Below are 15,443 nucleotides of genomic sequence, written 5' to 3'. Positions count from 1 at the left end.
ATTCTGGAAACTGCTGGTAGGCGGCACCTTCTATTCATTCCATAAACAGAAGACAGCACACTTTTCAAGGACTTCTTGATAAGACACTAAAATCTCATCTTATGATTAAGTGCAAGGCATTAGACCAAGGGCAGTAATTTTTTATGAGCTATCATAACATTATCTCCTTCAATATTCACTGCAATCCTATGAGGTGACAATATTAACTTCACTGTATTGATGAGGAAATTAAGGCTCAGAAAGGTTAAGTAATTTGTCCAAGGTGGAAGTGAAAAAGTCCCACAGTTGAGGTTCAAAGCCAGGTCTGACTCCGAAGCCCACACTGGTGTACTCGCTTTGTGCTAAATGTGCTCTTCACCCTAGACGTCATCAGTCCCCAGGGCTGGAGCATCAGGCCACACTGAGATCTCTGCTCCATTCATTTGCAGACCTCACTCTCTGAAGGAAACACATATCTTTTGGGGGAAGCATGGAGAGAGGGAATGATGATGGGGGAGAAGTGACAAGATTATGAAGTCTCATTCTATGAAATTCAGCTTCTTTCCTTTGATACAATGGATGGAGCCAAGATCCTCCATCTTTATTGATTCTCAAAAGTTTCAATTAGTCTGTTCTCAGGAATCATAGCCCTAGGCATCTTTCACAGGACTACAGGGCATTCCTACACCAGAGTGATTGTTTTCCTACCTTTATTTCCTGATGGCTGGGCTAAGCCTCAAAATCATGTATATGCTTCAGTCATTTTTCAATTGGGAAGCAGTTTTACCCAGCTCTTTTTGAGACTGCCATTTCAGCTTCTAGAATGTACATTTAGGCCCCAGATGGCAGAAGAGCTGTAGTGCTACCCTCAGGAACACCCTGTGAGGGTGTAGGTGAACTCACTGGATATAATATATAAATAACCAAACCACCTTTCAGACAACTTTGCCAAGCTTGACTCAAATGTACTCAGATCAAAATTAGAGAGATGATACTGTCTGAGGATTCTTCTGTAAGTCTTGTGAACATTTAATGGAACTATATTTCCATGCAAGGTCTAGTGTGGATTTTTCTTTATTCAGCATTCTCAACAGGTATCTGAGTGACTTCTTAAGAGATTTCCAGAATATGCTGATAATTATTTAAATTATCAATGAATTTTCCCTCTTTATGCTCTTTAAGTATTTTTATATTAGAACTATGCTTCACTCTAGGGAACTAATGTTTTGCTAAAATGCTATGTGTAAAATGTACTCATTTAAAAATGTATTATAATAAAGAACCCAGAAATAGACCCACATAAATATAGTCAACTGATCATGACAAAGGAGCAAAAGCGATACAATGGAGCAAAGACAGTCCTTTCAACAAGCAATGCTAGAAGAACAAGGCATCTACATGCAAAAGAAAAAGAATCTAGACACAGACCTTACACCCTTCACAAAATGTAACTCAAAATGTGATCATACCCAAATGTAAAATGCACAACTACAAAACTCCTAGAAGATAACATAGGAGAAAACCTGGCTGACCTTGGTTTTGGTGATAACTTTTTAGATACAACACCAAAGGCATGATCCATGAAAGAAATAATTGATAAGTTGGACTTCATTAAAATTAAAAATTTCTGCTCTATGAAAGAGAATGCAAAGATAAACCACAGGCTGGGAGAAAATATTTGCAAAAGACATATCTGATAAAAGTCTGTTATCCACAATATACAAAGAACTCTTAAAAATGAACAGTAAGAAAATTAAAAATCTGTTTAAAAAGCCCTTAATAGACACCTCACCTAAGAAGATAGATGGCAAATACACATATGAAAAGATGCTCCACATCATATGTCAAAGGGAAATGAAAACTGAAACAATGAGATGTGTGTCATACACAGCTATTAGAATGGCCAAAATTCAGAACTGACAATACCAAAGGTTGATGAGGATGTGGAGCAACAGGAACTCTCACTCATTGTTGGTGGGAATGCAAAATGGTACGTCCACTTTGGCAGACAATTTTGCAGTCTCTCATAAAACTAAACTTGCTCTTACCATATGATTCAGTAATCATGCTCCATGGTATTTACCCAGTGGAGTTGAAAACTTATGTCCACACAAAAATATGCACATGGATGTTTATAGCAGCTTTATTCATAATTGTCAAAACTTGGAGCAACCAAGGTGCCCTTCAATAGATGAATGGATAAAGTGTGAATCAATAAATAATATTCCAGACAATGGAATATTATTAAGCACTAAAAAGAAATGAGCTATCGAGCCATGAAAAGACATGGAGGAACCTTAAATGCATATTATTAAGTGAAAGAAGCCAATCGTAAAAGTCTACACACTATATAATTCCAACCATATATTTTGAAAAAGACAACACTGCGGAGTTAGTTAAAAAAGAAATCAGTGGTTGCCAGGGTAGGGGGAGGGATAAATAGATGGAGCACAGAGGATTTTTAGGGCAGTGAAACTACTCTATGTGATACTACAATAGCAGATACATGTCTTCATACATTTGCCCAAATCCACAGAATGTACAACACAAAGAGAGAACCCTAATGTAAACAATGGATATTGGGTGATAATCATGTGTCAATGTAAGTTCATCAGTTGTGAGAAATGTACCACTCTGGTGAAGGATGTTGGTAATGCGGGAGGCTGTGCACATGTGGGGTTGGTGGGTATATAGGAAATCCCTGTGCCTTCTGCAGTTCTGCTGTGAACTTAAAACTGTTTTTTAAACAAAAGTCTATTTTAAAAAATGCATTACAGGGAAAGAAGAAGGGAGAGAGTCAGGAATCAATATTTAGTAGGAATCTGGCAGAGAGATCAGTGACAGTGTTGGGAGCTTCTCATATATTATCTCATTTAATCCTTATACCACCACCAAAGGATGGGTGCTGTTATCCCTATTTTAAAGATAAGGAAACAGAGGCTCCTCAGAGGCTCAGAGAGATTGTGTGACTTTACTATCTTCCAGCTTGTAAGTTTCAGTGCTTGAAATCAAAAAAAGGTTTGTCTGACTCCAATACACTTACTTAATTCATTATAAAGAACATTTGGATATAACCACATATCACTGCTGAATGTGCACCTAACAACTTACTTTAGGTAAACCCTGCAGGTAGAATATTCAGATTTGAGTCCTTAAATCCCACTGTGCCCAAAACTTAATCCACCCCTATTTTTCCCAATATTGAAGCAAAAGTTCCCATTTTTGACTAAACAACTTCGAGTTTGCTTTTGCCACTTGTTTAAAAAGAAGCTCATTTCATTCTGTTCTCCATGCATTGATGAACATGAGAAAATCTAAATGCCACCTCTTGGGTCACTGAGAGGGACAACATGAATAAAATAATATTGTCATATTCTAGAACTGGAATGATACACATTTTTTAAAATTTCAATACTCTATTCTATTATTCTTATTATTCTACTAATAAGACACACAACTATTCGAAATGGGAAGAAACAGAACATCTCCATGCTGAGAGAGGAGGTAGTAAGTGTTTAATTCATTTCATATGGCCCAATTTCCTTATTTCTAAATTGCAGGTGATTAAAGCTGCCTTCCCTATTGACAATGTTGCTAAGAGAATCAAATAAGATAAGGTGCTTTACAAAGTTAAAATGGCATATTTTTTTACTCACTGAATTTGGAGAAAATAATGCAGATTCCATATTCCTTCATCCCAGACACATTTTTCTTTTCTGCTTTGAGATTGCTACTTCATTTGTACAGTGGAATAACCATCCTGCTGTTTTGTGATCTATGCACTTTCATTTTATAGATAATAACTTCCACTCTGCCTGTGACAGTACTAGTAAAGGGGTTACTCTGGATTCATGCACACCATGGGAAAGTAGAATAGATTTAATCCGTTAGTAAGAAATATACCAATACATATTGTTTCTGTATCTGGAGCTTTATTGCCTTAATAATAATAGCTAACATGAATCTAGTATTATCTATGTGTTAGGAGCTTTCATTGTGCAAGGTGCTTTGTACATAGTATCCCAATTAAACTTTACCCTATGAAGTAGAAACTATTATTAACTCCATTTTACATATGAGAGAACTGAGGTTTTTAGAGAGCTTAAGTAAATTGCCCAAAGTTAGATATTTTTAAAATGGCAGAGGTAGGATTATTGCACAGGTAGTGTTTGTTTGGGCGTCGAATTTCAATGATGTCTGCCTCCCCATTACTCATGACAGGCTGGCTGTTGTATAGTGGGTAGGAAATGAGCACTGGGTTCATTTAAGTGCCAGGACTGGCCTTTCATGAGCCATCCAACTCCTCACCTATAAAATGAGACAAATGGACCATGGAATTTCTGCAAAACATTTACAAAAAGACATCACATATGGTCTCCTAGCATATGAACCAAGCCACAGATGAGACGCTCTGTTAAGGAGCTCTTTGCCCTCACCCTCCTGTTTCCTGACCTCAAGGTCTCCCACTCACTGGCAGGAGCTTCCTCACCATGGGGTACAGAAGAGTACAGCTAGATCACCACTAACCTGCATGATCCCCTAAGGAGCCTTACAGCCCTGACACCTACCAATATAAGCTGCGCCATCCGTCACCATGTACTTGTTGCGATTTAATCTAGGGAAGGTGTGATTCTTTTGTTCTTTTGTAACACAAGCGTTCTCTCTTTCCAGATCAAAAAATTTCTGTAAGACAATAAACAAATAAATAAATAAAGCAGGTGAATATAGAGAACATTTTTGGTTTTGTTCAAACACAAAAGGGTTTCTCATTCAAGTATCAACAATAGACCTCATATTGAGTTATTAAAACCACAATCTTGTTACTTCATATAGATGAAGCTATTTTTGTTCTCAAATCCATATAGGCAACAAGAGAGAAAATTATCATGCTCACCTAGGTCTATAATTAACACTTTTAAACTATAAAATGAACATAAAATTCATTCTTTTAATGGGGAAAGGGCCAGAAGTTGTCTAATTCTTTCGTCTTATTCATCAGAGTGTGCTGGCATTTTAAGTATGCCTCAGGGTGCTTTCTGTCAAGCATGCCAATGAACTGAATTCTCACATGTGGCATATATTATAAGAAGCAGCAGGCCCATGTCAATGACTAGCTGAATTAATTGGGGATTTGCAAATGTCAAAAAAAGATTTTGCCAAAAGAACAAATATTTCCATCTAAACACCTAGGTCTACAAGCTCTTTTAATAAGCAACTCAAAAAATATCACAACTTCAAACCATAAATCCTGAATTTCAACTTTAATGTGATCCAAAAAGCAGCATTCCAGTTCACCTGGAATGGGGATGGGGGAGCTAAGAGAGGTAGGTGACATCAGGAGTGGCTTCAGGAATCTGCTGAAATTGGCAAGTGCTGAGATGAGGCTTAAACTGTGACTGAGTTCACAGGAAGACACCATCAAAGGTGAAGACCTCAGGTCTCCTCCACATTGAAAAACGTGGAAAATTTTCAAAACTGCATGGAATATTTCCAGAATGTCTTACATCTGTAGAATCATGTGTGATTGAAGGAAAGAAGAGACAGTGAGAAAAATAGGATGATACCTCGAAATGGAGATATCATTTACAGTTTTAAAACTGTAAGTGTTCAAATTTGGTTTGGGGAAATGAGAGTTGGTTTTTCCCTCCCCTCCAGGTTGAGAAAGGAGTGATAAACCAAGTGATCACTAAGGTCTCTTCCAGCACTGAAAATTCTATTCTGATTTTTTTTTTTTTTTTGTAGAACCCTTGAGATCAATGGTACACAGGCCAAAATCTACCACCTAAGAACTGTCTATTGTACATCCCAGAGGAATGTTCTCCCATTGCCATATTTCCATGATTATAGGCAATGCAGACTGGATCACCTTATTTCCTCAGTTCCTATCTTCTGCAAAATCTGTGTCAAGTTTGATGGGTTCACATAGAGCCTTTGTGGACTCTTCAAGTGGACTTAATAACCTGTGAATGCTCTTAAGTTGTGGTTTTATACTTGTGAGGTCACACGAATACTGATAACAGCCAGCAGTCATCTCGCTTGAACACTCTATCACCATACCTGTCTACACACTTGCTATTTCCTTTTGAGGAACATATTATTGCAGAATCAAGACAAATTTGAAAAAGAATAAATTATACATCCTAATTTAAGTCAATGATGGCATCACAGCTTGAGGCTTTACTGAGAACCCATTTCCTCTAGAAAGTTGAAGATGACCCTAAAGAGGGAAAAGAGCCTTTTCTGGGAGACTAAGACAACAGCAGAAATCACATTGTATTCACTGAAATACTATTAGACGCCTAACGTGCTGCAGGTGACAGCAAAGATATTTCAAAAGTGACTTGTTAATTTATTTTTTAAAAACCTCAGTTAACTAGGAAAACTTGGTGAGTGCAGTCTCTTTCCACGAGCCTCCTCATGGATACAAACCCGCAAAGCCAGGGGGAAGGTGCCTATTCCTCTAAGGACAGAGATTACCAGGCTATCTGCTTTATCAGTGCTCCCAGGCTCCTGAAGACACACTATATGCAAGATTCCAACTCCCACTCTTCTTGGAAAAGCTTTTCATCCATCTGTGGTCTAGATGTCGAGGCCATAAGCTTCCTTCTCCTCAAGGCTTATCTTGATGCTTAGAAATGCATGGCCTGGCTTAAATGAAGATTGGAGTCTCTGTTTTATAAAATGTCCAACAGTGAACTATTAATGTTTGGTTTGTTCGAGTAATGTGACCATGAGTGTTTGAAAAAATGAAGCTGAGTAAATACTGTAGAGGTTAAAATGATGGATTCTACTTTCCTTGTAATTTCTTGTAAGTCTTCAATGAGAGCCCTTAATATTTCATGACACAGATTTCAACTGACAGTGCCTTAGTAGCAGGTGTGCTGTGGGGCCAGGAAACAGTGGGTGGGTGGAGACCACTGAGTTGTTCTGAGGGGAAGTTAAGAGAAGAGATAGGAGCAAATGCATCATGTGTCACAGGCCCCAGATATTCTCCTCTCTGCCTCTGCTTGTATTAAACACGTCTTTTTACTTTCTGTATTCTGGTGCTTTGACATCTGGGCCCTTGCTGAGCACAGAGGGACTGTCTTCCAGAGAATGAAGGCTACAGGGATATTTACCACCTCTAGGCCTAACTCATAAATGCCTCTTGTGCACTCCTCCACTCTCTCTTCTTCTGATTGGCCTTGGGATATTGAGGCTCAAGGTCATCTTGGAAGCCATGTGTCAAAGTTGACAGTGGAGCCCCTGTCATCCTGGGTCCCTGAATGTTTCATGGAGCACAATTTTATCACCTAGAAGAGAGCCTGGCACAGAGCAGAGTCAGGTCTCAGTGTACATTTGTTGAATGACAGCAGCGGAGGTTGGGGGAAGCTGAGACCTAAAGGATTAGTGGGCTTTAGTCAGGTAATGCATGGAGGAAACTGTTGTAGGAGAGGAAAGCACATGTACAAGGGACCTGAGGGGAGGAAGAGGATGTTCCATGTGAGGACCAGAGGAGATTCAAAGGCGAGCTAGAGAGTTTGCACGTCTAGGGTAGTACGAATCCTCAACCTTGCCTCCCTCAACGTATGCAGACACGGATTAGGGTGCAGCCCAAGGGACCTGGAACAAGTACAGAAACCCAGGCTGGGGGTGCTTTAGGGCTGGGGGAGTCTGTGCTGGTGCATGTTCCAATGCTCTGTTGGTCACAGTCTCACAAATAAGAATAGTAGGTGAAGGAGGAAGTTCAAACAAAATGGACAGGATGCAACTGAAAGTGTATATAAAGAGGGTTATGCTGGCACCAGGAAACTTGGGTTCTAGTCTCCTTTTTGGGGGGGATACGGTTGTTTCGAAAAATTAGTTAACCTACCTTTTGAGGTATTTTTCACTATCAAAGATTGTTGTCCTGGTTCTGACTGGAAGTTCATGTGTATGTGTGCGCTTACAGCTTTCACAGATGTATGAAGGAAATAAACTTTTAATTTAATAACTCAGTCAATATAATACTTACAACTTTCAAACTGCAGTTGGCTATTTCAGTGCAAATAGCTTTAAGAGATGAAATAAAGTTAAATGTGAGGGGGTCAGTTTCCTTCCAGAAGCTGATAAGGAGTCGAACTTTAACGCTTCGCAAAACTAACGCTTCTCTAATTTTCCCATCCAAGTCTGGCCAGTAAGTCCTGTAGAAATAATATCCATACAGATAAAATAAAGAAGATTAGTTAGTTTGGGGAAATAAATTTTCTAGACTACAGAGAACACTGATGTTAACTTGATCATTACTTTTTTCTGTAATATAAATAACCTTGTAGGATATGTTGAAAAAATGCCAGTCTCCTGGGTTAGGACATTGAGAAATGGTGCTTTACTGGTCCTGTCCAGCCTAAAATGAGGTTTCCTACCACCAGGGCCTCAGGTTGTGTGAGCAGAGGGCACAGACAGACCGACCACCACCACATGTCACCCTCACTACACCTCCAACTCTACCTGGGTCTCAGTTCATATGTGCAAGGAGAATCAACTTTCCAACAGAATTCCAGTTAGGATCCTTGAGCACCCCTTTGTCCCCAAATGCTTCTCAAACCTCTCTTCTTTCGTAAGTGTCACCCCCAATGAGATTTTGCTCTAGTTATCCTAGCTTTCCCACACTCTTATTTCCAAACTGTCTTCATCTCTCCTTACCAAGACCCCCACTACTCTGGGGCCCTAGAATCCTCCATCAGGCTGTTTCCCCTATAGGCTTAGCCTTTTCCCTGAATTCTTAACCTTTTACTTTGACTAAATCTGAACTCTTCCCTAAGGCCATAGCTTCTCTTAAAGTCCTGCTGTGTATTTTCCACCAGATTGTGCTGTCCACTTGATATAGGATGGGGGGCCAGCCACTGCCCCCCACCCCCTAAAACACAATGTTTCTTTCAGAACTGTAACTTAGTTCTCATGTTAAAAAAAAAAACAATAAAATTTCCCACGTTAAAGACAAGTCTCAAATTGCTGTATCTCTCTGTAGCCCTGTAATTTGTAGACCTTTTTTTTATTCATACAAATCTTCCCCTAATTCTGGACCAATTCATTATTTGGACTAATGATATATTATTCAAAATATATAAGTTTCATAATAATTGCACCTCCAAAGGTCTCCTCTTTATATCTGACCCCAGCTTCCTGTCCTTCACGTTCCTCTACTCTCTTATTTGTACCTGCTCTTTCACCTGTGCGGGCCCCAGATCCAAGGTCCCTCTACTTTTTCCTGGTCCATCAGCTCCTCCTGATCTCCTTTCCCTGACAAGCCTAATATCAGTTCTGATCACATGAAGGACAGTTGCCCCTCTCCCTTCCTTTAGCTCTTGGCAAAATCTGAATCCTAGGTCAGTGCTGTAATACCTTTGGTGTATTTCTATAGCTATAAAGCAGAGGACAACTGGAAAAAGGCATCTCAAGCTTGTGCAGACTGGAGAAAACACAAATGCATTCAGGGCTCTCAATACCATCTGCCAATCCCTATCCTTGTGTTGGGTCAGTTCTACCTCTTGTACCTTTTGTAATTATTTTAATGTTGCCCCACTCTAGAGAAATTTACTTTTTCCTTCATTCACAAAATTGGGGGTCTTGGTCATGGTCCTCCTCAATGTTCTACCCTGATAGCCACACACATCCTTATCCCCTTCCCTCTAATTCAGAGGATAAGCCATCCCCCCCTTCTCCCCAAGCTGTTCCCTTAGCCCCCTGCAACTGCATTTGATTAGTCATTCCTTCCCGAAAATATCTTCAACTTCTCCCTCTCTGGCTTCTTCATTTGAGAAAAAAACATAAATCTCTCCCATTCAGAGACCTCTCCTTTGACTCTGCATTGCTCTGTGGCTGGTGTACAATCTCTTTCCTCTTTGAACAAAACTTCTTGATAGTAGAATCTTGAACCTCTGACTCTACTTCATCACCCCCCATTCACTTATCAGCCTACTGATCCCAGCCTCCAGCCCATGAATCTTTTGCAAATTTTCTCAAAGTCAGCAGTGATTATCTTAACTGCCAAATCTAATGGACATCATTCAATTCTTACTTTACTGTTAAACCAGGCTACATGTGGCTATGTTGCTGTTTCCTTTTGTTGACCTGAAACAAACAGACTGCCAGGTACTTTTCCAGCAAAGATGGGTTTATTTGGAATCAGCATAGAATTGCAATTCTGGATCTGCAATTATGGGCAAGACACATGCATGACAAGGGAGGGAGAACACTTTTACAGAGGGGAAAAGGAAGTTGGGAGGGCTATGGTAAACAAAGTGTCATGGCCTTTCATTGGCTGAGTCCTTGCCAGGAAAGAAGAGGAATCTGTCTTTTTCCTGTTAGGCTCTGCTATCCTAGCAAGGTGTGAGAACTTCTCCTTCTGGTCTCTCAACTCTGTTTAATTGAGGTTTCTGTTTATTAATTTCTTACACTTTCTTTTTAAAATTGATTCCATTGGCTTCTTTTTCTTTTGCTAGCAATCATCTTTATTTTTTTGAATTTTATTTTTTTTATACAGCAGGTTCTTATTAGTTATCTATTTTATACCTATTAGTGTATACATGTCAAACCCAATCGCCCAATTCAGCACACTACCATCCCCACCCACCGCGGTTTTCCCCCCTTGGTGTCCATATGTTTGTTCTCTACATCTATGTCTCTATTTCTGCCCTGCAAACCGGTTTATCTGTACCAGTTTTCTAGGTTCCACATATATGCATTAATATACGATATTTGTTTTTCTCTTTCTGACTGACTTCACTCTGTATGACAGTCTCTAGATCCATCCGTGTCTCTACAAATGACCTAATTTTGTTCCTTTTTATGGCTGAGTAATAATCTATTGTATATATGTATCACATCTTCTTTATCCATTCGTTTGTCAATGGGCATTTAGGTTGCTTCCATGACCTGGCTATTGTAAATAGTGCTGCAATGAACATTGGGGTGCATGTGTCTTTTTTTTTTTTTTTTTTTTTGCGATATGCGGGCCTCTCACTGTTGTGGCCTCTCCCGTTTCGGAGCACAGGCTCGGGACGTGCAGGCTCAGTGGCCATGGCTCACAGGCCTAGCCACTCTGCGGCATGTGGGATCTTCCCAGACCGGGGCACGAACCCGTGTCCCCTGCATCGGCAGGTGGACTCTCAACCACTGCGCCACCAGGGAAGCCCTCATGTGTCTTTTTGAATTATGGTTTCCTGTGGGTACATGCCCAGTAGTGGGATTGCTGGATCATATGGTAATTCTATTTTTAGTTTTTTAAGGAACCTCCATACTGTTCTCCATAGTGGCTGTATCAATTTACATTCCCACCAACAGTGCAAGAGGGTTCCCTTTTCTCCACACCCTCGCCAGCATTTGTTGTTTGTAGATTTTCTGATGATGCCCATTCTAACTGGTGTGAGGTGATACCTCATTGTAGTTTTGATTTGCCTTTCTCTAATAATTAGTGATATTGAGCAGCTTTTCATGTGCTTCTTGGCCATCTGTGTGTCTTCTTTGGAGAAATGTCTATTTAGGTCTTCTGCCCATTTTTGGATTGGGTTGTTTGTTTTTTTAATATTGAGCTGCCTGAGCTGTTTGTATATTTTGGAGATTAATCCTTTGTCTGTTGACCTGTTTGCAAATATTTTCTCCCATTTTGAGCGTTGTCTTTTCATCTTGTCTACAGTTTCCTTTGCTGTGCAAAAGCATTTAAGTTTCATTAGGTCCCATTTGTTTATTTTTGTTTTTCTTTCCACTACTCTGGGAGGTGGGTCAAAAAAGATCTTGCTGTGATTTATGTCAATGAGTGTTCTTCCTATGTTTTCCTCTAGATTCCATTGGCTTCTATGACTCTATGGCTTGCTGGTCTGTCCCTTATCTCTTGGACTGTAGCAAATAGTCCTTTGATTAAAACACAGTGGAGGCTCTTCAAGGTCACAAGACTCCCCAGTAGTCAGGCCCTCTTACTCCTCGTCCTTGCCCTGTCTCCAGTTTGGTCTCTCACCACCTTATCTTGGGCTCTATGTTCCTGCACTGAACTTGTTATAGATCCTGGCATGGACCAGGCTATTTTTTTCCATTTGAAACTTTGCTCAAGCTCTCCTTTCTACCTGGATAACTCCCTTTCTCACACTTTTTTCTAACTCATGCATATGTTTAAAGTAATTTGGGTAGCATTTCCTCTAATAAGCTTCTTCAAACCCTGAAACTGCCATAGAAGCCTTTTCACCAAGTATCTATAATATTCTGTACACATATCTATTGTTCTATCCACCCCACTATGCTATGAAAATCTATTCTGTGTCCAATTTACATTCCCACCAATAGTGTATAAAGGTTCCCTTTTCACCACATCCTTCCTAGCAACTGTTATCTCTTGTCTTCGTCAAGAAGAGTCATTATAACAGTGGGAGGTGATATCTCATTGTGGTTTTGATTTGCATTTCCCTGATAATTAGTGATGATGAGCATTTTTTCATGTATCTGTTGGCCATTTTGATATACTCTTTGGAGAAATGTCTATTTAGTTCTTTTGCCCATTTTTAAAAATCAATTTTTTTTGTTATTGTTGTTATTGAGTTGACTGAGTTCTTTATATACTTTGGATATTAACCCCTTATCTGATATGAGGTTTAAAAACTTTTCTCCCATTCTGTGGGTTGTCTTTTCATTTTGTTAATTGTTTCTTTTGCTGGGAAAAAGCTTTTGAGTTTGATGTAGTTCTTTTTGTTGATTTCTTTTTTTTACTGTTTGTACTTTTGGCATTATGCTGAAAAATTATTGCCGGGACCAATATCAATGAGCTTCCTCCCTATGTTTTCTTCTAGGAGTTTTATAATATCACGTCTTATGTTTAAGTCTTTGATCCACTTCAAGTTAATTTTCGTGGATGGTGTGAGACAGGGCCCAATATCATCTTTTGGCATGTGTTTCTCCAGTTTTCCCAGCACTATTTGTTGAAGAAACTATCCTTTCCCTGTTGGGTATTCTTGGCTCCCTTGTTGAATATTAGTTGACTGTATATGCTGGGGTTTAATTCTGGCTCTCTATTCTGTTCCATTTGTTGACATGTCCATTTTTGTGCCAGTACCATACTGGTTTTATTACTACAGCTTTGTGGTATAGTTTGAAATCTGGAAGTGTGATATTTCCAGCTTTGTTCTTTTTTTCTCAGGATTTGTTTGACTATTCAGGGTCTTTCTTGGTTCTACACAAATTTTCAGATAGTTTCTTCTATTTCAGTGAAGAATGCATTTGTTATTTTGATGGGGATTGCACTGAATCTGTATATTGCTTTGGATAGTATGGCCATTTTAACAATATTAATTCTTCCAATCTATGAATGTGGATGTCTTTTCATTTGTTTGTGTCTTCTTTGATATCTTTCAGCAAAGTTTTGTAGTTTTCATTGTACATATCTTTCACCTACTTGGTTAAATTTATTCCTAAATAGTTTGTGGGTTTTTTTTTATGGTATTGTGAATGGGATGAGTTTCTTTATTTCTTTCTAAGATACTTCATCATTAGTGTAAAGAAATGCAATTGATTTCTGTATGATAATTTTGTATCCTGCCACTTTACTGAAATTATGAATTCAAATATTTTTTGACTGATTCTTTGGGATTTTCTCTATTTAAGAACATATTATCAACAAATAATGGAAACTTTAAATCTTCCTTTCTGATCTGAATGTCTTTCATTTCTTTGTCTTGCCTAATTTGCTCTAGCTAGGACTTCCATTACTATATTGGATAGGAATGGTAAGAGTAGGCATCATTCTTTGTTCCAGATCTTACATTTTCAATTTCTCTCCATTAAATATAATGTTAGCTGTGGGTCTACCATATATGACCTTTATTTTGTTGAGGTATGTTCCTTCCACATCCAGTCTGTTAAGAGTTTTTATCATGAAAGGATGTTGTATTTTGTCAAATGCTTTTTCTGCATTTATTGAGATGATCATGTGATTTTTATCTTTTATTTTATTGATATGATGTGTGTAATAACATTTATTGGTTTGTGTATTTTGAACTATCCTTGCATCCCAGAAATAAATCCCACTTGGTAATGGTGTATTATCTTTTTAATGTGTTCTTGAATTTCATTTGCTAATCTTTTGTTGAAAATTTTTGCATCTATAATCATCAGGGATATTAATGTATAGTTTTCTTTTTTTGTGCCATCCTTATCTGGCTTTGGATTCAAAGTAATGATGGGCTTGTAGAATGAGTTTGGAACTGTTCTCTCCTCTTGGATATTTTGGAAGAGTTTGAGGAGAATTGGTGTTGTTTTCTGAACATTTGGAAGAATTCTCCAGTGAGATGTCTGGCTCTGGAGTTTTTGATTACTGATTCAATCTCTATACTCAATATTGGTCTGTTCAGATTTTCTATTTCTTCCTGATTCAGAGTTGATAGGTTATGTGTTTCTAGAAATGTATCCATTTCTTCTAGGTTATGTAGTTTGTTGGCATATAATTGTTCATAGTAGCCTCATAGATTCTATGTATTTCTGTAATTTCAGTTGTAACATCTTATCTTTCATTTCAAATTTTACTTATTTGAGTCTTCTCTCTTTTTTTCTTAGTCTAGCTAAAGGTTGGTCAGTTTTTTTAATCTTTTTGAATAACCAGATCTAAGTTACATTGATCCCTTTTATTATTTTTCTAGTCTCTATTTCATTTATTTCTGTTCTGATCTTTATCATTTCCTTCCTTCTGATAACCTGAGGCTTAATTTGTTCTTATTTTTCTAGTTCCTTGAGGTGTAAAGTTAGCTTATTATTTGAGATCCTTCTAATTTTGTAATATATATGTTATATTAAGCATGTATGTTCCTCTCAGAACTGCTTTTGTTGTATCCCACAGTATTTGATATGTTGTCTTGTCTTTCCTTTTTTTAATTGAGGTATAGTTGATTTATAATATTATTGAAGTTTCAGTGATTCAATATTTTTATAGATTATACTACATTTATAGTTATTGTAAAATATTTCATGTGGTGTACAATATATCCTTATAGCTTATTTTATACAGAGCAGTTTGCACCTCTTAATTCCCTATCCCTATCTTGCCCCTCCTCCATTTTCCACTCCCCACTGGTAACCACTAGTTCGTTCTCTATATCTGTGAGTCTGTTTCTCTTTTGTTATATCCACCTATTAAGTGATATCATACAGTATCTGTCTTTCTTTGTCTGACTTATTTCACTAAGCATAATACCCTTCAGGTCCATCCATGTTGTTGCAGATAGCAAAATTTCATTCACTTTTATGACTGAGTAGTATTCCATTACATATATATACCACATCTTCTTTATCCATTCATCTGTTGATGGACACTTAGGCTGCTTCCACATCTTGGCTATTGTAAATAGTGCTGTTATGAATGTTGAGGTGCATGCATCTTTTTGAATTAGTGTTTTCATTTTCTTCAGATATATACCTAGTAGTAGAATTGCTGGATCATACGGTAGTTCTATTTCTAGTTTTTTGAG

The 15,443-nt window shown here is 38.2% G+C and overlaps 1 protein-coding gene across 1 annotated transcript in view; it reads right to left on the bottom strand.

Annotated features, from left to right (window-relative positions):
- Positions 1-15,443, bottom strand: part of PLD5 (phospholipase D family member 5) — a gene marked incomplete at its 3' end in the record, with an annotated part of 495,790 nt that overhangs the window by 2,851 nt on the left and 477,496 nt on the right. Inside the window, exons 8-9 of the mRNA XM_079935705.1 lie at positions 7,973-8,141; positions 4,548-4,662 (exon numbers count right to left, since the gene is read on the bottom strand). Of these exons, the coding sequence (XP_079791831.1) occupies positions 4,548-4,662; positions 7,973-8,141 (284 nt within the window). The remainder of the gene's footprint in view (positions 1-4,547; positions 4,663-7,972; positions 8,142-15,443) is intronic.

Source organism: Stenella coeruleoalba (assembly GCF_951394435.1).
Source record: "Stenella coeruleoalba genome assembly, chromosome: 1".
NCBI classification, from domain to species: Eukaryota; Metazoa; Chordata; class Mammalia; order Artiodactyla; family Delphinidae; genus Stenella; species Stenella coeruleoalba.
The sequence above is the reverse complement of the archived record's forward strand: the minus strand, read 5'-3'. Positions and strand labels throughout refer to the sequence as shown.